The 26,086-nt window shown below is 55.1% G+C and overlaps 1 protein-coding gene across 1 annotated transcript in view; it reads right to left on the bottom strand.

The window, feature by feature from the left end:
- The window catches only part of ELL (elongation factor for RNA polymerase II), a 78,888-nt gene that overhangs the window by 24,954 nt on the left and 27,848 nt on the right, over nucleotides 1-26,086 (bottom strand). Inside the window, exon 2 of the mRNA XM_019963830.2 lies at nucleotides 4,085-4,132. Coding sequence (XP_019819389.2) covers nucleotides 4,085-4,132 — 48 coding nt within the window. The remainder of the gene's footprint in view (nucleotides 1-4,084; nucleotides 4,133-26,086) is intronic.

Below are 26,086 nucleotides of genomic sequence, written 5' to 3'. Positions count from 1 at the left end.
AGGGAAACCAGTCCGCTGGGCACGAATGGCCCAGGACACCTAGCTTTCTCTGTGATGGCAGAGAGCGCAACCCGCATTCTGAAATTCGGCCTCCGCTCCGCAGTCTTCTGGACTGAGTCCTGGCTCTCCTAGGGGCCACCATGGGGCCACAGCAGGCCTGGGCAGGGCAGGTTTAGTGCATCTGATGTCAGCCCCAACTTCTGGGATGGGGAGGCCAAGGGAGGTGCCACAGACTCATGGATGTGCCTGAACGCGGAGATGCACAGGCAGCCCTGGCCCTCCAAACAGCCATGTCCCACCCAGAGGACCCGAGTGGCTGACATCCAACCCTGAAGCCAAGGAGCGTGCTGGTTCCACCGTGGGTAGGTCAAGCCCCTTTGAAATTCGTCCCAAGTCAGGCTGGCAGCCCTCATCCCACGTACGCGGGGTCTGATGTGTCTGCAGTGCAAGTGAGGGCTTCAGAGAGACAAATGAAGCCCTGAGCAGGCTGTGGGCAGGAAGAAACAGTGAGGACGCACCTGGAATCCTCTTTGGGAGAGAGCAAGACCAAACAGGGCATCCAGGAACCAAACACTGCCTAGCCAGACTCTGGCCAGAGGGTTTTCAGGGAACAGTTGTTTTATTGTCTTTATTTTCAGGGAACCCTCAGCATAAAATATATTTTGGATCAAGAGTTACTACTGCACGGCTGCACAGTCGGGAAGATCCTCCGGAGGAGGAAATGGCCACCCACTCCAGGATTCTCGCCCAGGAAATCCCACTGACAGCAAAGCTGCCAGGCTACAGCCCAGGGGGTCCCACGGCGTCAGACACAAGTGAGCACACACATCCTGGATGGCTGAAGAGGCCTTCCAAGAGCAAAGCAGCCTCTTCCGCCCACTGGACGGCCCACGTCCGCAGCCCCAAACCCAGGTGCTTTCTGAGCACCTCCTTCCTTTCTGAGAGCTGCCCCGCACTGTGGACAGGGAGGGGGAGCACATACCGCCCCCTGCCCACCACTTCCCAGGCTTCCAGGTCACTCCCGCCTCGCAGCAACAGGCAGCCCTGGGCTCAAGCGCGGGCTGGCCCTACGAACTCCTGCAGAGCCGGCGCCTGGACTGCAGACAGATGCTGGTCACGGCCTCTGACCAGGGCCGTCAAACCTCATTCTAGAAACCGCCTTTGGGTCCCCGCTGCAGCACACAGAAATGCCTCACACAGCCCTGGACACGGACCCCACCTCCCTTTCTGTCCTCATCAACTGAGGAGTTCTGGGGTAGGGCCGGCCCGCAAGGGGGTTTTCTCTTCCCCTCGCGAGGCTGATGCTTCACCAGCTGTCAGGGATTGAGAGCTCAACAGTGACCCCTGATGGCAGAGGGGCCCAGGGCAGCCACTCCAGTGTCTGAGAGAGAGCAGAGAACACACACACAGGCACAGACACAGCAGACGAAACAAAGGTGAGTGCTTTGTGCCGCCGCCGCCGCCACCGCCCCGATGCTGGGCGTGCCACAGGCTGCCATGCGGTCGCCCCCAGGAAGCAGCCAGCACCAGGGCCTGGCCGCACACCACCATGGCCAGGCCCCGCAGCACTCCCTGCACAAGTGGGGAAGAAGCCAGGTCGGACCTGACTCCCACCCCAGGAGCCGGGAGACACGAGACCCTGTGCCGGGGGGCTGCATTCACACCGGGGGGGACGAGCACCAGGAAGCGGGTGAGCGTGTTCTGGGCCGCAGGAGGCTCTGCTGCTCCTTGGGCCATGGTTTATTCTGTTGGCTGCACAGGGTCTCACAGGCCCAGCTGTGGCACCTGGGATTTCTGATATGCGCTGCAGCAGGTGGGGTCTTCACTTGCGACATGCAAACTCTTAGTTGAGGCATGTGGGATTTAGTTCCTCGACCAGGGATGGAACCCAGGCCACCAGCATTGCGAGCGCTGAGTCTCAGCCACTGGGCCGCCAGGAAGGCCCCCTCCTAAGGCCATGTTAACCTGCGTCCAGCCCTTAGGTGCGCGGCCCCTCTCCTGGGCGGGGAGGCCAACAACCAGAGGGAGACCTGGCCGAGGTCCCTGAGTGAAGGAGCAAAGAGGGTCTCAATCTTCAGTCCGCCAGCTTCACAGGCCTCTGGGAAGCAGGCCCTGCCTACCTACCCGGGGTCCAGAACATGGAGTCAGCACAGGCACCAGGAGTGCTGAACGAGCTGGGCCAACCCACCCGGCCCACCCCCTGCTGTCTCCAACTTCGATGCTGGAGGGCACGACCAGGAGAATCGGGAGCAGAGTGCAAGGGTCTTGCCTCCTCCTCCACTGCTCCGAGTGACCACGACAGCATCTGCTGTGCACCTGCCCCAGGCCAGGCCTCTCACACCTGGCTTGGAGGAACGGTCATGGTCTATTAATACCCAGGACAAGGCCCAGAGGTCAGGAGGGGCAGACCGAGCGCGTGGTCCTTCACAGCGAACTGGGAAAGAACAGGCCTCCTCCAGTCCTCACATGGTCCCACCCAGGGAAGAGCCTCTTAGTGGAGACTCACGGCCTGGCTTGCTCCTGGCTGTAGCACACGGCCTCCACACCCTCAGAACCTTCTAGGAAGTCCATGACACATGAGAATGCCCAGAAGGAAAAAAATGTGGGCAAAGCGTAATTCTCAATACAGAGGCAGGGGCCCTTTCTTGAATGGACGTGGCTCTTAAGTTTGGCACAGGAATTTGGGCGACAGAGCGTAAAGCCCAGGAGACCCTCACTGCGCTTCTATGAGCATCCCAGTGGTGTCTTGCTGACTAGAAAGCATTGCTCACGGATAAAAGAACGGCAATCTGTGCCTGGCTTCCTCATCTTCCCACAGCTGCTATGGGCACACTGTGACCATGGGCCACAAGAGGGCGCCACTGGGCCAGTCTGGCAGCAAGCCCAGCCGGCCCTGCCCCTTGGGGAAACATCTCAGGGGAAAAAGCAGAAGCAGGCGGCCAGGGCCAAAGAAGGTATGGAAGCCCCAGAGAAGGCACAGGGCAGGGCGTGTGCCCTGGGGCCTTTAAGGGCATCTCGTTAACCTTGACTGGTCTTGGTGTGATGGTGTTCCCCTGGCCAGGCCACAGCCTCTAGTGACTCCATGAAAGGTAACCTGGGTGTGCTGTGCAGGTACTCTGTAGACGCAGTAAATCCATGACCAGGTCTGGGCAGGCCTCATACAATCAGTGGAAGGCCTTAAGAGGGAAACTGAGGCTTTCCTGATGAGGAGGAAGCTCGCCCATGAACCTCGGGGCCAGCTTCTGCTTGCCCCATGGAATTCAGACTCATCAGCCCCACAAACCTGTGTCAACGTCTTGCAATATATCTCTTGGTATCGCTGTATCTGCACTTGCAGACATGTTATCTCCTCAAGGCTCCATCTCTCTGGAGCACCCTGCCTGGGGCGAAACCTACAGATCTCCCTGCTTCTGAAAGAAGCCAGCAGGCTATCAGGTGGAAACTGACTTAGACGTGTGTGGCAACTCTTCAGATTTAAAGAAAAAAAGACCTGCAATAAAGACTAGGAAAAAAACTAAAGTGTTGCAAAGCATCTTTAGTGGGTGGATGATATGGGTCCTAGGACCTGGGTGGCAAGGATTATGGACAACGTGCCCTTTCTCCCATTCCTCAATTTTTCTGTAAGATGGTCATTTATGATCAAGTATCTTTCACGAAAAAACTGGAATATTGAGTTTGTATACTTCCCGGTACTAAAAAGTTAAATACTTGTGGTCCTAGGTCCACCGACAGAGAGAAGCGCCCCACCCTTGGGGGCGGGCACATTTCCAGGTTCACTTGGGCTCAGGGGGCATAGTTTCCAAACAGCACAAAGATCAAGTCAGAACAGGAGTTTGGCAACGACAGGAAGTGGGGAAACTCGGGAACTGCTGGACAGAAGAGCTGCCTTCAGCCCACAGAGGGCCTACTGATGTGGCCCCAGCCATGGGGCCAGCCTGGAGACGACGAGAGGCAGACCATGGCTCAGCAGAGGGCCCTGCCTGGCACAGAGGGGGATGGGGCCAAAACACTGCTCCCAACGGGCTGCTGTGCCCAGCAAGCCACAATTCTAAATAAGTATGATTAAGACCAAAAAAAGACTCACCCCTTGACTTCCCTGAAATCGGATCGAAGGTCTCAGTGAAACAGAATCCTGCAAAAAAGCAAAATGGGAAAATGTCAATGAAGATATCTGGAACATGTTTGTGTATGGCTGAGTCCCTTCACTGTTCACCTGAAATTACCACAACATTGTTAATCGGCTAAATAAAAAGTTTAAAGTCTAAAAAAAAAAAAAAAAAGATACCTGGAAATCCAAAGACTCACTTCCCAGTCATATAAGGAGCAGGATAAAGACAGTGTTTTCAGGAGAGGTGAAAAGAATAAACTACACGTGTTGAAAATGACAGGAAGAGTCACCGAAGCAGGGTTCTGACGGTCAGTAAGAGCTCCTCAGATGGCCCAGGGGCCAGGGCTGACGGTGCATGAGAGGCAACGCGCAGCACTTCACCATCCTCCCGCAAACCGGCCCCAGCCCAGGCCACCCCGCCCAGGGGCGCTCCACGCTGAACAGAACTGTGCGCGGGGAGCACCGCCCACCAGGAGGCAGGCTGATGAGGTGATGCCCTCCACCCCAAGGCCCTGACAGGACACAGCCCAACGCCTGCCCAGCTCCCACGTCACAGCTTCACAGCAGCTTGTCCCTATGCTTGGGGCGGCGGAATTTCCAAATGTCACAGGAAAAAAATACACCAAAACCTCTACTAATTTAAGCTTTAGCTATTCGGAGATCAGCCTTCTGGTGGAATTTTAGAAAGAACACGGATCCAGACGGAGGGTCACACTTCTCTTTCTCATTTATCCTGGGCCCTTGGCACTTTCTGTGTAGCAGACCTCACCCCACAGGGTGATGCTGGTTCGTCACGACAACCCCCTCCCCTCCATCTTCAAACCCACAGGGCCCAAATCAGCCTCTGGGCCTGTAGTTCTCCTCAGCTTTCCTCCATGCGGCAGTCTAGATCTTGGGCTCGCCAGTCTTCAATAGAGCCCACCTCTCAGGCCTCCGCCCCAGCGCCCCCAGGTGTAAGGGAGGCCCCACCACCTGGACCCCAGGTCCAGTCTGCAGTGACTGTCTGTCTGCTCTGCACCCAGAATGTCAGGCCCACCACAGGCCCAGGGTGGGCAGAGCAGCTGCACACACGGGGGAGAGCCAAGCAGCGGGCAGGCTGGCCTCTCAGTGCCTCTGACCTGTCAGACCGCCGGGCAGGCGTCCACAGGTGAGGGGGACCGCGCTCAGCCAGGCTGGACCATGGGGGCCACACGCTCACCCTGCTTGGCTTACAGGAGCCTCCCCTTTGGCCAAGAGTCTCCAAAGACTTCACTCACGCACCTGGAGCAGACCTGAGCGGTCACACCCAGCTCTGGCACTCACCTCCACAGAATCAGACACCCCAGAAGCCAGCCACACTTTTTTTTCCTTAATTTGAGAAAGACTGAAAACATTTTTAAATTTTTTTTTAAATCTGAGAAAGAATGTCAGGATTTATTTTATCTTGGGGGCCTTAGCCCCTGACCCGTGCCCCCTACAGTAAGGATCGAGCCCACGTACTGTGCACTGGAAGATGGAGTCTTAACCACTGGGCCAGGGGGAGTCCCCACCCCACACTTTCAAAGCACATCACGCCTCACTGCCAAAAGGGCAGACACAGCATGTCCTCCAGCCCCTGCAGGTGCAAGGGCTACTGCGTTGCTGAGACAGGGGCCAGGCTCTCTTCACGGCAGGCTCGAGACCAGATGATCTGCCCCCTAAACCATGGTCAGACTGCTGCCTGGAATGCAGTTCACAGGATTAGAGGGGCAGCACCACGGGGGCCCCGTCTAGCTGGGCCCTTGGAGATGCAACATTTAAGCAGCCTTTGCTTGGAACTAGGTTAAAGACAGAGACCCAAAAGAAGATCTGCAGGGAGCCAGTAAGCACGGGAGAAGCCGTGTCTCGTCAGTGCGGTGCAGACTACGCAGGTGCCTACTAGGATAGCTAAAGGAAGAAAGATGACACCGGAATCCTCGTCCCTTACTGGTGGGAGCATACAAGGTCCTGTAGAGAAGTCCAGCAGGTTATTTCAATATCCATTAACTCGGCTGTGTCAGGTCCTAGCTGCAGCACGCAGGACCTCTGTTGCAGGGCACAGACTCTAGCTGTGGTACACGGGCTCAGTATCTGTGACACACGGGCGTAGCTGTTCCACAGCATGCGGAATCTCAGTCCCCTGACCAGGGATTGAACCCACATCCCCTGCACAGTAAGGCAGATTCTTAACCACTGAGCCACCTGGCGGTGGAGTCCCCTGGCAGTTTCTTAAAAGGTTTAACACAGTTATCACATGACCCACCAATTCCAATTCCTAGGGATATACCCAAGAGAAATGAAAACACAGGAATGCACAAAAACATACATAAATGTGCACAGCAGAAATAACTCTTTACTTCCCTGGTGGCTCAGCAGTAAAGAGTCCACCTGCCAATGCAGGAGACACAGGTTTGATCCCTGGGTCGGGAAGATCCCCTGGAGAAGGAAATGGCAACCCACTCCAGTATTCTTGCCTGGGAAATCCCGTGGACAGAAAAGCCTGATGGGCTACAGTCCATGAGGTGGCAAAGAGTCAGATAGGACTTAGTGACTAAACAACATTCAAAAAATAGCCAATAACCCAAATGTCCATCAGTTGGTAGAGAAACAAAATACTACCTAGAAATAAAAAGAAATGAACTCCCCAGTGGACAGGACACGGACGAACCTTAAAGCCACCAGCTAAATGAGAGAAGCCCAATGTAGAACGCCATACAACGGATGACCCCACCTATGTATATTTCCAGAAAAGGCCAAATTAACGAGAGAGCATAACTGTGAGAGCCTGAAGCGGGGAGTGGCTGCAGACGGGCTGGAGGGAACTTCTTGGGTGGAGTGTTAACACTCTTGACTCTACACCTAAAGTGGGCGTAAGTTCTATGGGCTGTCAACGACCCCTAGAGCACTCCGGAGCCTCATGTGGGTGCTGAGGAACGTCACCTGAACATACAGAGAATTACTGAATAGGCGGGGGGAGACTCTTGTCTCTTAACCAGTGTCAGTCAGCAGCGATGCAAAGTGAATGAAGGGAGATGGCAGGGCAGGGCGCATGAGAAGGCAGCCGAGAGGGCAGCCGACACAGCAGGGCAGAGCGGCGCCCCCCACCCTTACGGAGCTCTCTAGCGCCCCACCTGGCCCCAAAGCCAAGAAGGCAGGCCGCTCTCGCTGGGGAGCAGCAGGTGTAAACTTGGAGCAGAGACACGGGGTGCCACAGAAGCAAAGGGCTCGCAGCACCTGGTTCTCACGCCCTCAGCCCAGACCCCCAGAACCCAGCCCAGGGCTCACCGCAGCACGCCTAGTCATTCACTCACCAAGGGCACTGCTAGTAAGATTTTATACTGCAGGGAAGCTGGCCAAGCCTAAAGCTCAAGCTAAAAGGACCGCGATGCCAAGAGGGCTGGTCTCCAGTGTGTGTCCCCGTGTCGCCCGACTTTCATTGCAGAACCAGGCTCTGGGCCACAGAGGTTCTCGTAGTGTCTCCTCCCTCCAGCAGGAGGACCAGGCCAGGTCAGTCCTGTTAACAACAGAGCAATTCACTCATACCATCGTGCATACACAAACACACACACGAGTGACCCCCACACTCAAGTCACCTGTCTATAGCCATTAGCAAGAGACACCATGTGGAAACCTAAATTACACCAGCCCCTGTGGCAGGCAGAGAGGACAGGAGCCCCATTTGGAAGATCTTAGAACAAAAGGAGGAGTCAATAACACTTGGTCAATGACTGAGGTGTATTCCTTTTTTTTGGCCGTGCCCCATGGCTTATGGGATCCTAGCTCCCTGACCGAAGATGGAACCCACACTTTCGGCAGTAAAAGCATGACGTTTTCACTTCATGACCACTTGACCACCAGGGAATTCCCCTGAGGTATGTGCTTGTCTGTCTGTCTGTTGACTGACTGACCGGCTGCAGCCGGAGGCTTGTGAGATCTCAGTTCTCCAACCAGGGGCTGCGGCTGGGCCCTCAGCAGTGGAAGCATGGAGTTCAAACCATTGTTCCACCAGGGCATTTCCCCTCCTGAGGTGCATTCTAATGGCACTCAGCCCTTGCCGCTCAACAGCAGTCAAAAACACATCTGCTGGCACCAGAGGGTCCACCCTGTGGCTCTCATCCTCGGTCTTGGGGGCGATAGCCTTGACCTTCTGTGTAGACTGTTCCCCCCGGGGTGCCTGTCAGTAAGCTGCCTGCTCACCACTGTGCTCCCCCCAACCAGGTTTCCAGGAGGCAGCGCTAGCACTGGCCGGGGCGCCTCTCCAAGGGTTGCAGGAGCCTCTGCTTTTGGAGTGCCCTTTGCACTGGCACATGACCATCCCACCTGTCACGGACTCTCAGGCTCGGAGGCCCAATGACATTTTAATGAACCACAACAAAATTAAAATTGTTACAAGAAAAGGGAATTTCCTGAAGAGTTCTAAAATGTACTAAAATTACTTGTGTGTCTTCAACATCGACCAAAGTGGCCTTTGGCACGTACTGTTTTGTTGTGAAGATGCGGTCTGTTTTAGATCACAGTAAGGTTTCTCCTTTCTTTTCTGAATGTTTATTTATCTGGCTGCACCAGCTCTCCGCTGCAGCACTCAGGATCTTCAGTCTTCACTGTGGCATGTGACACGTCTAGTCCCCTGACCAGGGGTTGAACCCAGGCCCCCCACACTGGAAGCACAGTCTTAGCCACTGGACCACCAGCGAAGTTCCAGGCTTTTATTTTGTCAAACCAAAGTTTACAGGTATTTACTGTGAAGCACATACACTTCATCTGAATGACTCAAAGTGCATCTAGCCCTATTACCTCCAAGAACCTCCTGGAAGGAAGCTGGTTGCATGATAACTTGCCAGCTTTCTCCCTTCCCTCTGAGTCACGTTCCAAGTGGGGCAGGCAGGCCAAGGGGAACCCCAAGTGCCATGGGTCCCTCTGCCACATGGGTCGGTCACACTGTCAGAGGGGGCTTCTGGCCCCTGGGAACGTGGCCGCATTTCCTCCCTCCACTGTTATACCAGGCAGGGCAGGACCACCTGGGTTTCTTCCCGCACCAACCAGCAAGCTGCAGTAGGTGCCAAAGGGGACTCTCAGGTGGGAGGTTGCTGGGTGTCCACTGGGTTTGCTCAGGACACACACTCCACCATCACAGGCAGGGGCCTGATCCCAGCAGCTGGCCACTGGGCCAGTGGGGGCAGGAGCGGCTGCAGGTCTGCTTGGACCGCGTGCAGGTCTGACGCTGGCCATTCCCGAAGGCTCTGGAAAACCCTGGGCAGAGCAGCCTCAAGGCCCCAGGCCAACAACTTCCAAACTCCTACAGGCAGGACACTGAAAGCCAAAGGCCTAGGATCCCTGAGAAACAGCCCGCCTGCACCTCCCTTGACTTAAGCCTCCATGGCTGGTGACGGCTCGGACCCCCAGAACCATCCTGAGTGGGGGGCAAGCCGGGACCAGGGCACATAGCTCCCGGGAGCACGGCCTGCGGGTCCCAGGCTGAGAGCTGCATTTTAGGCTTGTTATCACTAAACTCTATCACAAACCTCAAGGATCAGAAAAGGTCAAAGGACTTGCCCAAACCCACACAGGGCCAGGAGCCAACTCTACCTGTCACCTCCAAGGTTCTCTGCAGGGATGGTACACACACTCGCAGCCTCCTTTTCTCAGAGGAGGACTTGGAAGCTGACCTCAGGAGGACACAGCTGCAGTCACCTCCAACCTTTTATCTGGAGATTTCTGTGTTTAGGTCGGTGGTGCATGCCCTGGAGATTGCTGTGTTTAGGTCCGTGATGCACGCCCTCCACTCCGAGGGGCAGGCCTTTCCACTTCAGGGAGGCCACGATGGGCCACCCAAGCCCAGGAGATACCCACTGGATGGATGAAGAGCAAACGGACAGAGAGCAGTCCTGCTAAATCTTCTCTGATTCTTCCCAAGCAGGCACCCATGTCAGGGCCAGACAAGCCATCCACCGCTGACAAGCAGGGTGCTGGACAGACACACAAGCATGCTCTCAAAGGGAACACGGGCAGCACAGACCAGACGCCCTGCAAGAAGCCAAAGGGCCAAGGGAGCCTCCTGAGGCTGCCGGGCTCACTGCCTAGAGAAGCCTCTGGACCGTGGTGGGAAGGCTGACGGAACCGGAAGTGCGGGCAGAGGCCCATGAAGGAGAGATGATGCAGAGAGACTGCTCCTGGCACCAGCACGGGGCCTGAGCTGCTGCAGAGGAAGGCTTCAGGACTCTCGCTGCGGTGGGGCCCCAAGCCTGGGGTCAGGAGATGCCATCCACAGCCAGCCCAGAGGAGTCCTCCCTGTACCCCGTTCAGTAGTGGAGCTCAACGAGCCCTCATTTAAGGGCTTCTCTCATTCCTCTTACTAAGGAATTTCAAAAGCAAGCTTCCCCAAGATCAGCTGATCCACCGCTAACCAAACTGCCTGTCAGTAGCCAGAACCACCAGGCTCTAAGAAAAGACAACCAAATCCAGCACACGATCCCATAAACTCTGCAACACTCAGTACCCCAGACCAAAAGCCTTCAGATGTGGGAAGCTGTAGGAAAACGTGAGAAGCATCGGTCAACGGAAACAGACCCAGAAAGGACAGAGAAGATGGCATTATCAGACAAGTGTTTCACTTAGAGCAACTATTCTAAACTTAAAATGCTCATGAGCTTAAAGGGAAACATGAACTGATGCAAAGAAGAATATGAAGTATCAGAGCTCTAGAGTCACAAAGAACGCCTTGAGCTGAGAAATACAGTATCTTGAGGTACTGAGTGGGATTAATATTAGACACTGAAGAAAAGGTTAGTGAATCTGATGACAAGGCAACAGAAATGTATCCAAAATGAATCACACAGGGAAAAAAATCTATTAGGAAAAGGAACAAAGCCTTGGTCAACTGCTGGACAGTACTAAGAAATCCATTATACACGTAACTGGAATCCCAAGGCCATGGTATCCAAAGAAATAACGGCCTGAAACCTCCAAATGTGACAAAGACTATAAACCCATAGATCTAAAGAACTCCAGCAGGGAAAGAAAGAGCCACATGGCAACACACCTTGCAAATTGGTGCAGCAGCTGGCTGAGGCCCACAATCGGAGAAGCTAAGATAAAACTCACAAGATCAAATGTGAGAAACAAGCTCAGAGACCACAGAAGACACCTGCAAACTATGGAGGAAAGAAGACCGCCAGCCTAACAGCCCACATACAGTGCGAAGAGAAGGCAACATCAAGACTGGTTCAGACAAAGGGGGACAGACTCTGCTTGCAGCACCTCTGCACTATGAGGAAGGTTCTGGAAGCTCTCTAGGAAGAACGGACAGTGACACCAGATGGGCAGGCAGATCTGCACAGAGGATGAAGAAGGCTGGGTTATGGTGAGCATGTATGAATATGAAAGACTTCTTCGTCGTGATGCTTCTGTAAAAGGCTTGACAGGTTAAGGTGTAAATAACGGGAACGACGTGCGGGACTGGCACGTGCAGCATTGAACGGGTGGCACTGGGTGCAAGGATGGGGGGTGGGGGGTAGCAGCAGGCCGTTCCAGGATCCTGACGCCATCTGATCCACTGGAGGGCGTAGTCTCCAGGTGCCAGAGCTGACCCTGACCTCCCTGCACCTCGGCTCTGGGATGCAGAGCAGACGCACTCGAATATTTGCCTGCTGGACACGCTAAATGCGACACTTCCGGCCTGACTGGATCATTGTCCTGTTCCTGCGCCCAAGGGGTACTGCCCAAGCCTTGAGGCTGAGGGCAGAGCGCACACAGCATAGGGAGACACAGCTGAGACACTGAGCTGGATGCAGGCAGCAAAGGGGGCAAAGACCGCACAGTGAGAATGCACAGTGTAGGGCACAGCCGCAATGTAAGGGGGACAGGGCTCCCCTGGGCTCGTGCCCCCAGAAGGTAACTGTACTACCAGGCTCTTCTGAGGACGCAGGAGAGCCCGCCTTGGTGGTGTCCTCATAGCAGCATCAGGGTCAGCCTCCGGACCCACCCAGCCTGGCCTGGCCCCCGGGGCACGCGGGCTCACCAGGCAAACACGGCCCTTCCTTTCTGCTGCAGGGCAGACAGCGCACAGGGTCAGGGACACACCGCCTGCTCGGGAGCCCCGCCACCCTGTCACCACCCCTGCAGGTCTGTAGGCCAGGACTGCTCATTTCCCTGTCTCCCTGGGAGCAGCTTTCGGATCAGCCCCAGACTGTGACCAGCAAGCGGGCAAGTAATGTAATTCCCGCGACACCCCCATCCAGGCTCAACACAGCCCATTTCCATGCCTCTCGCTCTTGGCACTTGCACGGGTGATGCCTCAGGCTGGCAGCATTACACACGACATGTGGTGTCTCCTCAGACCCTCTGAGGGCTCACACCGCTCACCGCAGGCTCACAGGCCACACACCCCTCTGGGGCCAAGCTGTCCACTGCGGCACCACCTGAGCAGCAGGCGCCGACCCCTGCACGGGCCGTCAGCACCCAGAGTGGCAGGACACCGTTTCCCATGAGCAGTGCAGGGGGGATGAGACCAGGAGCTTCTCGGGGCCAGTGGCACTCCACATACCAAGGTGCGGCTGACAGCCAGGGCTAAGTTGGGAGGCTTGGCAGGGCTGAGCAGCGGGAAGGCCTCCACACGGCAGGGCAGGTGGTGTCCACACCCCGAGGTCACTCGGCACCCAGGGTACTCCGTACAACTTGGATGAAGAAACCCATGTAATAAAGATGTTGACGGACGTAAAAAATACAGGGTGGGCAGAGGACAGTGTCAGGCAGGGAGACAGGAGGGCCTGGGGTGTGGGGGGCAGGCGTGGGCACTGGCCTTAGACTCCTCTTGCCTAAGATGGAGCAAGGAGAGGGTGAGGAGGAACTTGATGGCCAAAATCCCCTCCTCTCCCCATGAAGAAGGCTTCAAGGGTGAAGCAACAGGAAGTGGCTTACGAAACCCACCTCCAGGTCTAGCGACCAGTTTGCAGGAAGCGCAGTGGCTAAGGCATCCAGTTACGCTTGTGGGTCTCACTGGGTGACTGCCCAGGGACACTGGCCACGTCCAGAGACACATTTGGGTGTCAGCACTTGGTTGTGGGGCACTGCTCCTGGCATCTGACAGAAGACCCTGCCCAGCAGACTACAGTGCGCAGGGCGGCCCCACCACTGAGTCACCCAGCCCCACACGCCAGTGGAGCCAAGGCCGAGAAGCCCTGAGCGAGCGGGCAGAAAGCAACGAGGACAGCGATTGGCAGAGCCGAACATAGGAAATTCCACGGGACCAATAAGCTAGCTTCTTCAATGAGAGGCTCCAGGGAAAGAAGAGCAGAGTGCTGAAGCCACCACAGACTGGCGGGACTGTCCTGAGTGGCTCTGTGTGGATGCTACTTGAACTAGTCCCAGCAAGGGTGCTCTCAGGGAGTTGCACAGAGGCGATGTCTGAAACACACACGTCTGTATCTCTTGAAATTCAACACAGTGACTGAAAAAAGCCACGGGCGAGATGAAAAGATACCTGGGCTTGTTCTAAAGATGTTCTATCAAAACCAAAGAAACCAAAAATGGGGAGACGAGGGCACCAGGCAAAGCTGAGAGAAGAAGGTCACAGCTCACAGGGTGAGACCGAATCTCGGCCCGGGGGCAGTTGTTCTTCTCAGCCCTGTCCCATCAACCTCAGAACACTCCCAAGTGAAAGGTTTACCTGCCCCACCCCTCACCTGCACAGAGCAGCCGGGGGCAGGGTCCTGTCTGTGAGCACAGACCATTGTGTCCTCAGGGAAAAAGGGGCCGAGGCGGAAGGAGCGCTGCGCTCAGGGCAGATCTGGACACAGCGGCAGGACGCTCAGCGCTGACTGAGCGTGGGGAGCGGTACCCAACATCACCCTCCGGGTCCTCCACTGCCCACCGGGGGGTGCTGACCGTGCCCAGGCAGCACCTTCCCTGTGGCCTGAGGCCCTCATAACTCAGAGGTGCCTGCACAAAGTGATGAAGGCGAAGGCTTCTGCCTCTCCTTGAAGAGTTTGTCTTTCCAACTCTATGAAGCACAAAGTTCCTGAGCTGATTCTTCAGAGCTGGGATGCCCCTTACCCTGGGCAGTGTGTGGTCAGCAAAGGGGGAGGTTAAGTCCTGAGACAAGGCCTGGCTGCTAATCTCCTGGCAACTGCCCACCACCCCACACACCCATTTCCAGTAAAGCAGAGACGATTGGGAAACGCCTTTCAGGAATCCTTCCTGCGGCTTCCTGGCAGGTTCCAAGGGGATGGCAAGGCCGTGGAGAGTTTAGACTGTGGCGTCGGGGACCAAGAGGGGGGCAACCACAGGCAGGAAGAAAGGCCTGGGATGCAGCCCCAGCTCAGTGCAGTGGGCGAGGCCGGCTCCGGGCCAGGCTGGGAAACCTGAGTGGACACACAGATTCTACCCTTCCTGGCTGAGGGCAGAGATCAAGGGCGTGGCAGGCCAGCACCAGGGCTCACAGCAGCTCCTCCCTTTAGCTGGGAGGAGGGCACAACATTCATCATTAAGTGAAGGGAGACCTAAGGCAAGAAAAAAGGGATTCTGGACAGGAGCCAGGACCCATGTTGGTTGCCAGCAAACAAATATTTGTGTCAAAATATGTGTCACCAAAGAACACAGAAAGCTTAGGGGAAAATAATTTAAGACATCTTAGGGATTAGAAAAACAGATGTAGATCACCCGTAACTGGCCCTGACCCTGCCGTGCGTTTCTGTTTTGCTCTTCCTGGATGAGCAAATCAGCACAGCCAGCATTGGACGGCCCACCTTCCTTTCTGCTGGAATTTCCATGGGCCCACCTGGACGCCACTCTCCCCTCACCCCCAGCGACCTCTGGGCGCACCTTTTCTACATGGTCACACCAATGGGGTCACACTGTATTAGTTTTTCTGTGGCTATGGAACAAGCCACAACAAACGTGGTGGTTTACACCGACAGAAATGCATTTCTTCCCTGGGTCCTGGAGGCAAAGGTCGGGCTGTCACCGGCAGGGCTGCACTCCCCCTGAGCGCGCCAGAGGAGGCGCCGTCCCTGACTCGTCCAACTCTGACAGCCCCAGGCATCCGTGGCGTCTGGACACACCACTCCAATCTTAGGGTCACATCACCTCCTTTTCTTCTGACTGCTTCAAATCTCTCTCTGCTCTCAAAAGATCACTTGTGATCACATTTAGGGCCCAAGAATCCTGGATAATCCCATCTCTGAACGCTTAACTTTAAAAAAAAAATTTTTTCCTGGCTTTTTTTGGCATCTAAATATAGATTTACATGTATCATATCTTTTTTAACTTTTTAAAGCTCTTTATTGAATGAATTTGAGCAAACTCTAAGACAGTGGAGAACAGAGGAGCCTTGTGGGCTGCAGTCCGTGGGGTCACAAAGAGTCAGACACGACTTAATGACTGAACAATGCAACAAACTTAATGAGTCTTTAAATCCCATAGTGCTTCACAATTTTCAAAAGCTTCATATCCATGGTTTCATATAATCCCAGAACAACCCTTTCTGTAAAATCCCCTATTCCTATCTGCCCCTTCTCATTCCCTCTCCTCACTGGTAATCACTAGCGTGCTCTCTGTAACTGTGAATCAGCTAAAGAATCCTTAACATTTTCTCATTCGCAAAGTTCTTTTTTTCATGTAAGACCAAATTCACAGGTTCCAGGGGTTAAGACTTGGACATCTACTGGGGGCTCTTATGCAGCTGACTTTATGCTAAAGCCTCTGACTGTGTGGATCACAACAAACTGAAGAAAATTCTTCAAGAGATGGGTACCAGACCACCTTACCTGCCTCCTCAGAAACCTGTATGCAGGTCAAGAAGCAACAGTTAGAAACGGACATGGAATCAACTTCTATAAACATTCACATGCAGGTTCTGTGCAGACATGCGTTTTCATTTCGCCTGATGAACAGCCAGAAGCACAGGCCGATCTTAGTGGCAAGTGCATGCTTAACCTCATGAGACCTGCCCCCATCCGTGCCAGGACTTAGTGTTCTCGGGTCTACCTGAGCCATGCTCCTAGCTGTGAAGTGGCATCCCGCGGTTTCAACTTGCATTTCCCTAATGACTGATGTCGTGAAGAACGTTCTCATGCACAAATCTGCCATCCCGCATCTTTATGGAGAAGCTATACAAATCTCCAATGCATTTTTTAAAAACTGGGTCAACTTTTCACTACTGCATTTTGAGAGTTCTTCATGTATTCTAGATACTTAAGCTTTAGCAGATGACTTTTACAAGGACTTTCCTCCCCGTCTGTGGCTTGTCCTTTCGTTCTGATAACAATGTCCTTCCAAGAACAATTACAGACTCCGGTAAAGTGGCACAACCAGAGAGCAGCCCCATTTGCTGCACCTGGAGAAGAGCCCACAGGCAGCAATGAAGACCTAGCGCAGCCAGTAACAGATAAATAAAAATAAACATGCATTTCTAAGTGGCTCTATTCCACCGAGCCCTGTTCCATCCACGGCTGCTGGCAGCCCATCCCAGGCCTGGCCCCAGAGAAGTGTGGCTGTCGTGAGCCACCAACCCCTGCCACCGCACCGAGCTCTGCAACCCACGCCTGCGCCAGGCCCTCTTTTCAACACCTCTGCCTCATTACTATTTCATCTTTCCCATCTGCCTTTCCTCAAATAGAAAAATGAAGGAGCCGCCCCACGTCAGTACCTGCTGCACGCCCCCAGCACACGCAGCCTGCAGCACTGGGCACTGGCTGTGGAGGGCCAGGCCCACACGCTGGGCTCGGTCCCTGGTCCCCACGGCAGTGCAGGCGGCCAAACCGCGGGTCTCGTCTCCTCTGCCACCTGGGCCCTGCGCGCACAGAGTGAGCTGCGCACCAACAGCACGTCTTGGGGCTTGCAGTCTGCGCCCTGGTTCTGCCCCGGGGACCTGAGTCCCTGCTCCCAGCAGAGGCCCACCCCAGAGTGCGTCCTTGGCCTCATCCCACTCTCTCCCTGGGAGCCCCGATGAGGCTAATGGGAGCCCTGGGGAAATGGACAAGTGGGCGGGACAGTGCACAGGGCGCTCTGCACCGACGTGCTCCTGATGCGCCTCGCCAGGAGCCTATGTGCTGAGTGGGCTTGTTTTTCCTCTTCTTTAAAAACTGTACTTGTTTATTTATTTTTGGCTACGCTGGGTCTTCCTTGCTGTGAGCGGGCTCTCTCTAGCTGCAGTGAGTGGGGCTCCTCTCTAGCTGTGCCATGTGGACTTCTCATTGAGGTGGCTTCTCTTGGTGTGGAGCACGGGCTCTAGGTGGGTGGGCTGCAACAGCTGTGGTGCATGGGCTTAGCGCCCCTCGGTCTGTGGAATCTTCCCGCACCAGGGATCAAACCCGTGTCCCCTGCGTTGGCAGGAGGATTCTCAACCACCGGACCACCAGGGAAGCCCTATTTTTCCTTTTTAATTGCTTAATAAAACTTATCAACAGGCCCTGAGCTTGATACCAAACTTCACTCTGCCCAAACCTGTCTTTCGCCCACAGCCTGGGAACACCATGACAAAAAACACACACACACACCCCCACCCAGACAGCAGTGACTAGGATGGAATCTTCCAGCAGAGGAAGCTGAGGGCCTGACCTAGATGGCCCAGGCCCTCTGGGGGTGCAGCCCAGGATGTGGGCTGCCCGGATGCTCTGCATCTCAGCACAGGGCTCAGCTCAAGTTTCTCCCTTCTCATCTTCTACAAAGTGCCCCAGATCCGTCCCAGGAGATGCAGGCACAAGTCGCAGAAAAACAAAAGCTGTGGCTGAGAACTCAGCCTTCTCTTCCCTTTAGGATGAGACCCTCCCACCCCACCCCACAGCCTCCAGCTGGTGCCTACAGCAGGGTCACTCACTCGCATCCACTTTTAATGCACACACACACACACACACAGCAAGCCAGGAGCTGCCGGGTCAGGGACCCGCATGCCCAGCCTAGGAGCTCACTCAGCATCAGTCCCACGAGGTTACCTTGGACACGCTCCAAGCTCCCGCACCTCTGCGCCCCAGTAGCCTCTAGCAGCCGCAGGCGGCGGCTCCGCCATGCTCAGCACGCCCCGCTGCCGTTACTGTAGTGCTGCACTGTGCTTGGCCACGCCCCTTTTGTGACCCCATGGGCTATAGCCTGCTAGGCTCCTCTGTTCACGTTCATGGAATTTTCCAGGCAAGAACACTGAAGTGCCTTGCCATTTCATTCTCCAGGAGACCTTTCAGACTCAGGGTTTGAACCAGCGTCTCTTTCGTCTCCAGCGCTGGCAGGTGGGTTCTTCCACTGCGCTCCCTGGGAAGCCACCACGTCGTTGGAATAAATCCTAACTGCTCAGGAACAGAGAAGGCCCCACCACGCAGACCCTGCCTTGAACACCCCACCACTCACCAGTTGGGGACCCCAGGGAAGGGGACTGCCTCCGAGCAGAGCCAACTCTGGACCAGCTGGGCTGTGAAGGCTGCCTCCCCACAAGGTCAGGTCACAGACATGGCCTTGGACCACAGGCTGAGACACCCCTCCTGGGGGCTCCAGAGACATCCCAGAGGCATGGAGAAATGGCTGGACAAGTCAGCCTCCCCAGAGAGCTGGTAACCTTTCTCTTTCAAGTAGTTCTGATATTTTGAGTTAGAAGACTCCAGAAGTTTCAAAGAGCCATCAAAATCTGGGAGAAGGAACCTCCCTGGTGGTCCAGTGGTTAACACTCTGAGCTCCCAATGCAGGCGAGCCCCAGGTTTGGTCCCTGGTCAGGGAACCAGATCCCATGTGTGGCCACTAAGAGTTCACATGCTGCAACTAAGACCCAGCACATCCATACACACACACACACACACACACACACTTAATGTGGGAGAAAAGATGGTCCGGGGCTCAGGACCCTCCCACAGCCTTGGTCACTGGTGCGCTTCTGTGGCACAGAGCGGGCACTGACTGGGTGCAGGGCCCAGCCTGGCCACTCCTCAAATGCGTGGGGCAGGGAAGAGCAGAACGAATGTGACAAACACGTGGAAGGCAGCCACGTCTCAAGAAGCCAGCCGGCTGAGCTCAGTCCATGCCCTTTCTTCTCCGGCGGAGCACGGGGGTGCCGTGTGCAGAGCCAGGCTGGGGAGCGCCCTCCAGCTCAGGACAGTGCTTGGAGCAGCCAGGTGGCAGGCTCAGACGTGGGTCCCCAGTTACCAGCTACCTGTCCCAACAAAGTCCTCACCCTCACAGGGTCTGACACGGAGAAGGCTACCGGAAACTGCTTTGAGAAACAGCTCCTGACCTGGTTGAGGCTGGCTGTGCTGGACCCACAGGGAGGCCCAGGAACCAAACACTACCTGGAGTCCTGCACCCGCAGAGCGTCTCCACGGTGAGGAACCGAGCGGCAGTCAGAGGCTCAGGCTTCATCCTTACCAGAGCCAAGGATGAACTGTTTCCTTCCAATCCTTGCTTGGACTCCAACACACCCAGGTGTTAGTCTCTCAGAACAACAGGGTCCTCTATCAGCCAGCAGACAGAACGGACCTTCCTGGAACAACTCTGGACACTCACGAGCTGCTGGAGCCCAAGGAGGGTGGGGGCCCGGCTGCCCATCCAGCTGTCATCCCAGCCACTGGCTCAGACCCAGCCCTCAAGGGGCTCTCTGCTGCCCCCAGCAGGTATAAGGACGGCGCTCTCGGGGCACGTATGGGCCAACTGGAAAGAGCTGGCCAGGTGGGTGGCTTTGACTGCCCTCCACCTGCCCTGGAGCTCTGAGAAACGTGCCTGCGGGCCGCTGCTCACCTGGCGGGCTGCCCTCCATGCACATCAGCTGCCCCCGGCTCTCATCAGGCAAGGATCAGCCCCATTCTGGGGTTACGTTGTACCTTGGTGTCCACCCAGGTCTGCCAACTGACTGCTCCCTGGAAACATGACTGGCCCTCAGAGTGAACCACGCAATCAGAAATGTCACCAAACGGCCCGTCCTGCAGAGCTGACAGGGCAGAGACGCTAGTCTCTTCTGGGGTGGGAGCAGTGTGTGTCCTGCCAGAGCCTTGGTGTCCCAGTGGCCCTCAGGAGCCTGAGTCTGGGGACCTCCCGTGGACAAGGCACGTGTTTCCCTGACCAGCTCGGAGTGGATGAGGAAACTGGGGCTCAGGGAAGCCAGTAGCTCTGCTCAAGGTCAACAGCTCAGGAAGTGGCAGAGCCCACACTCAAACCCAGCACTGCCCCCCCCAATCAGGAGGCAGGGGGCCCTCTACTACTTTAGGACAGCACTTCTCCCCAGTCCACCTTTCCTTCAGCGTTCATGGGGGGTCCTGCTGCCGTGGGCGCTCCTGTCCCCTCAGCTGGCTGACCAGAGTCTGCCTTTCCTTCAGCGTTCATGGGGGGTCATGCTGCCGTGGGCGCTCCCGCCCCCTCAGCTGGCTGACCAGTCCTTGCTGGTGCCGGGCACTCACTCCTGCTCCTGCAGGTCGGTTTTCATTCCCCAGCCTGCGCTGCCCCCAAAGCACAAATGAGCCAGAAGTCTGAAACCATCAGCCACCTTTTTACAGAACATCTTGTCACCTGCTGAAAAACAAGTGACTAATCTTGGCTCAGAGTGACAAGATCAAGCACTGTGTATCTGCCTGGAGCTGAGGTGCCCCAGAAATCAGGAGGGAGCTAGAGTGCTGCAGAGAGAACCGCGGATCCCGCAAGAACAGAGAGCAGACGGAAATGAGGAGTCCTTCACGGACGCTCACAAGCATCCGTCAAATCACACCCCACAGCCCGGGGGCCCATGGTGACCCCCTTTACAACACTCAAACCAGCACTGTGAGACCACTCCCCACACCAAGCCACTGTCCAGGGCATTCCTCCCTGGATCCAGCCAGCTGCCTCCTCCACTGAGGCTTCCTCAGAAAGGCTCCCGGGGGGCATGCTCACTCGGACCCCTGCTACCAGGGGAGGACTTGACCGACATGCTGGGCTGGTCTCTCCCACGGGAAGCTGAGTCCCAGGAGAGGGAAGATGTCCCACCACTGCTGGCCTCCAGGGCGTGCACCAGGTCACCTGATTCGGGGCTCAGCCACCTGCAGAGCAGAGACAGGAGCCGGCCCTGACCACACGCACGGCAGGCGAGGTGCTGCTTCCAGGAGCAGGGAATAAACACCCTGCCTGGCTCTCTCTCCCAAACTCGCAGAAAAGCTGCCACGGCACGAAGAATACCCAAGTACCTTTAAACCCACAAGCTCTCTGCCCCACACATGCACCCCGTAGCATATAGATCGGGGTGCATCTACTTGCTTCCTCAAACCAGTTAAGAGGGAGATGCACACACCACCACGCTTCACCCTAAACACGTGGTGCGTTTCTGAGGAGTAAGCCACACGCCAGCCGCCAGCTGCACTGTGTCCATTATCGACAGGCCGCTCTGCACCACTGCCTCCCTTCTGCATCGCCACCTGGCTCGGTGGTGTCCCCCCACTGCCCTCCGTCCAGCAAAGAGAGCCTCACACAGCAAGGAGCTGCCCCGTCTCACCAGCCACCTTTCTCCTGGAGGCTTCTCGGTTGTTCTTTGACGCTTAAGACGCGGACGTTTTTGGAGGATTCCGCCCACCCTCCTTTACTAGAACGTGTTCCCCAGTATTGTGGGTCCACCTAGTGTGAGTGTGATGAGCTGTGCTGTGCTGTGCTCCAGGCACGTGCCTGGAGGGGACCGTCCTTCTCAGTGGCGCCCCACCCAGAGGTCCTCCCAGAGGTGTCTGCCTGCCTTTGTGGTACCGTGAATTCTGATCCCCCAGACCTGTCTGGCCTGCCTTCTGCCCATGCAACTCACAACAGATGCTTGCTCCCCACCCACAGCCCAGGTTCAGCCAACCTCACCGTCCACAGGTTTATGGCAGCAGCTGTAAAACACAGCTCCTGTCTCTGCCAGCTGCGGCATCCCACCATAAGCAGGAGCTCTCCCGTTTCCCCACCAATTTATTTACATGCTATCATCAGCAACGTGATGCTGAATTTTATGTGTCAACTTGGCTAGGTCACAAAACTGAGCTGTTTGGTCAAATACCAGTTGCAGTGAAGGCATTTTTTTAGACTAGATTAACATTTAAATCAAAAGCTTCCACTAGTCTCCCAATCAGTATCTCAAGATCCAACTTCAGCTCTTCCCTGGGTCTCCAGCCTGTCAACCTGCCCTACAGATTTTGAACTTGACAGCCGCCAGAGATGCATGAGCCAATTCTTTAATGTCTTTTCTCAAACACAAAAGGCCAACAGACCCATGGAAAGATGCTCAATAACATTAACTACTAGAGAAATGCAAATCAGAGCCACACTGGGGCACACCACCTCATATGTTGGTCATACGGCCATCGTTAGAAGTTCTACCAAAACAAGTGCTGAGAGGGTGGAGAAAGGGAGCCCTCCTACACTGCTGGCGCAAATCTAAGTTGGGACAGCCACTATGGAAAAAAGTGTGGAGGTTCCTCCGAAAACTAGAAATAGAATTACCATATGATGCAGCAATCCCACTCCTGGGCATAACCAGACAAAACTGTAACTCAGAAAGATCCATGCACCCTAGGTTCATAGCAGCACCATTCACAACAGCAAGACATGGAGACGGCCTTAATGCCCACTGACAGATGAGTGGGTAAAGGAGATGTCGCGCATATACACAACGGAATGCTACTCAGTCATCAAAAATGAATCAATGCCATTTATAGCAACATGGTTGCAAGCAGAGACTATCGTATTAAGTAAATCAGAATGAAAAAGACCAATACCATATGACATCCCTTATATGTAGCATCTAAGCTCTGACACGAATGAACCTGCGAACAGAACAGACTCACGAACAGAAAAAGGGCTTGTGTTTGCCGAGGGGAAGGGGTGGGGAAGGGGCGGGGAAGGGCTGGGGCAGGAGGCTGGGGTTACAGATGTAAACTACCCCGTACAGAATGGATGGCAACAAGGTCCCACTCTATAGCGCAGAAGATTATATTCGATATCCTACGATAAGCCATAATGGACGATGCAGTTTAAAAACAAAGCATATAGGGATTTCTCTGGTGGTCCAGTGGTTAAGAATCTGCCGTGCAAAGCAAGGGATGTGGGTTCGATCCCTGATCAGGGAAAAAGAATCCCACATGCCACAGAGTAGCTAAGACCCCATACCACACTCCAAGCCCTGGCACTCTGGAGCCCCCCACCACAATCAGAGAGCCCATGTGCTGCAACTAAGACCCAATGCAGCCAAATCAATTAAAAAAAAAAAAAAAAGAATGTGTACACACATACACACACACCCCAGAATCACTTTGCTGTACAGCAGAAATTAGCACAACACTGTAAACCAATTATACTTCACTCTTTAAAATTAAACACACACACACAAGGGGGGCTTTCCTGGTGGCTCAGTCATAAAGAGTCTGCCTGCCAATGCAGGAGATCCGGGAAGATCCCACGTGCCTTGGAGCAGCTTAAGCTCGGGCACCACAACTGCTGAGGCTGTGCCCTGGAGCCTGGGAAGTGCAGCCACTGAGCCCACCTGCTGCGACTGCTGAAGCCCAAGCGCGCTAGGGCGCATGCTCCGTACAACAGAAGCCGCTCAACAAGAAGCCTGCACACCGCAACTAGGGAAAACGTCCATGCAACACCAAAGAGCACACACAGAACTAAATAAACTTACTTAACACACACACACGTGCATACAATGGAGTTTCCTGGAGGCCCAGCGCCCAGGACTCAGCGCTTTCACGTTTCCACGCTTTCACTGCCGTGGCCCAGACTAAATCCCTGTTGGGGGAAGTAAGATCCCGCAAGCCATGCGGCATGGCCAAAAAGGAACACACGCACACATATGCACACGTGTCTCCTCTCCCCCTCTCACTCCTATGGGTTTCTGCCTCTCTGGAGAACCTTGACAGACTCACGGACTGCCTTTTGCACCGCAGCCCTTAGTCACCCTGATACTTGGGGCCTCCCAGGTGGCTCAGACAATAAGAATCTGCCTGCAACGCCGTAGATGCCGCTTCAATCCCTGGATCAGGAAAACTCATGGAGAAGGGAATGGGAACCCACCCAAGTACTCTTGCCTGGAGAATCCCATGGACAGAGGAGCCTGGCGGGCTACAGTCCACGAGGTCACAAAGAGTCAGACATGACTGAGCAACTATGCACACATCCTGACACTCGGATGGTCTTGCTGGTCCCAGACCTTTGGTGCTGGCTGCCGACTCATCCCAACCCTCTTCTGAGCCCTCTCTAACATCTGAGGACCACGAGGGATCTGACCAGAGCCGTGGGGTCAACCACCTCTCAAAAGAGCCTCGCTTCCGAGACTGAAGCTGGGAGGCTTCCTCATTCATCACAGCAGATTACAAAAGTCCACGCCGGGAACAGCCACTGAGGGCCCTGCATCGGAGGACATGGACAGAAAAGGGCTCCCATTTGGGCTGTCCTTGAATTTGGGTGGGAAGCAAAAACATCAATTTTCTTAGCATTTCCTTCAGCAGTTATGAACAGTATCAACTCTGATATGCTTTATCAAATGATAGTATGTTGCTGTTTTCCAATGCCACTTTCGCTCACCACCATTTCAAAATTATAGCAATAAAATCCTCTGCTTCATCTCATTACTTAACATGATGACATAATAAACTTGTTGCTGTTGCTAAGTCGCTTCAGTTGTGTCCGACTCTGTGCAACCCCATAGACGGCAGCCCACCAGGCTCCCCCGTCCCTGGGATTCTCCAGGCAAGAACATTGGAGTGGGTTGCCATTTCCTCTCCAATGCATGAAAGTGAAAGGTGAAAGTGAAGTCACTCAGTCGTGTCTGACTCTTAGCGACCCCATGGACTGCAGATTTTCCAGGCAAGAATACCGGAGTGGGGTGCCATAATAAACTTGTACTAGGTCACAGTTCCTTGTTTTTAAAGTTTTTTTAATTCTTTGTTTTTGGCTGCACTGAGTCTTCCTTGCTACACACAGGCTTTCTCTAGTTGCAGCGCACGGGCTTCTCATTTGACAGCCTCTCTTGTTGCAGAGAACGGCTCTAGCGCACGCAGGCTCAGTCGCTGTGGCACTCGGGCTGAGCTGCTGTGGCATGTGGAACCTTCCTGGGTCAGGGATCGAACATGTGTCCCCTGCACTGGCAGGCAGATTCCTCATCACCAGACTACTAGGAAGTCGCTATTACTATACTTTTAAAATTCCTCTAACATTCAACTCATTTAGTTATTTGGCTGTGCTAGGTCTTAGGTTCGCCATGTGGAATCTATTTCCCTGACCAGGGATCGAACTCAGGCCCCCTGCATTGGGAGCACAGAATCTTAGCTACTGGACCACTAGGGAGGCTCCTCTACCTTTCTAAAACACTATTTACTCCTGGCCTCAGAAAGCTGGGGAGGGGGTGAGGACTCACCAGACAAGCCACGTCAAGTGCTAACTCGGGCACGGACTGTCAGCACCCCACCCCACACCAGAGCTGCTGGGGGACTAACTTCCCCAGTGCTGCCCCATGCCCACCGGGGTGAGGCAGGGGCGTCTCCATGCAGTAGGGAACACGTGGCTGAGTTCTGGAGCATCGGGTTCCAGTCATTTAAAATCTCACTACTACTTCATGAACACAGGTGCACGAAGGTGCCCCAGGAGGTCACACAACAGACAGGACATGTGGAAATGAACGCCCGTCCCCCAAGGGCCTGTCTGGAGCACGCCCACTGACCGGGCCCCTCTCTAAACCCTCACTCAGGGTGCTCTTCTGCAGGGTCAGGCTGCCTCTCCCCACCCTGTATACTTTGCTCCAAGGAGCGGCTGTCCCTCCTGCCCCATCTCCCCAGGCATCCAGGCAGGAAGAGCCCATGTGCTGGCCTGCATCAGCTGGGCTGAGATGATGCCAGGAAAGGCCAGAATAGTCTGTGCTCCCCCCACACCCAGCGGTTCCTGACCCCCCTCCATCCTCCAAATGCAAAGCAGGGCCCTGAGCGCCTCACAGAGCTTGCGGGGCCACACTGCTGCTCCTGGTCTACAGGGTTTCCTTGCTTTTCCTCCCCTGGTTTTTGTGTCCTTGGCTGTCTCAGGTCTCAG

The sequence above is a fragment of the Bos indicus genome, chromosome 7, assembly GCF_029378745.1.
Source record: "Bos indicus isolate NIAB-ARS_2022 breed Sahiwal x Tharparkar chromosome 7, NIAB-ARS_B.indTharparkar_mat_pri_1.0, whole genome shotgun sequence".
NCBI lineage: Eukaryota > Metazoa > Chordata > Mammalia > Artiodactyla > Bovidae > Bos > Bos indicus.
Note: the sequence above shows the minus strand (reverse complement) of the source record. Positions and strands in the feature narration are given on the sequence as shown.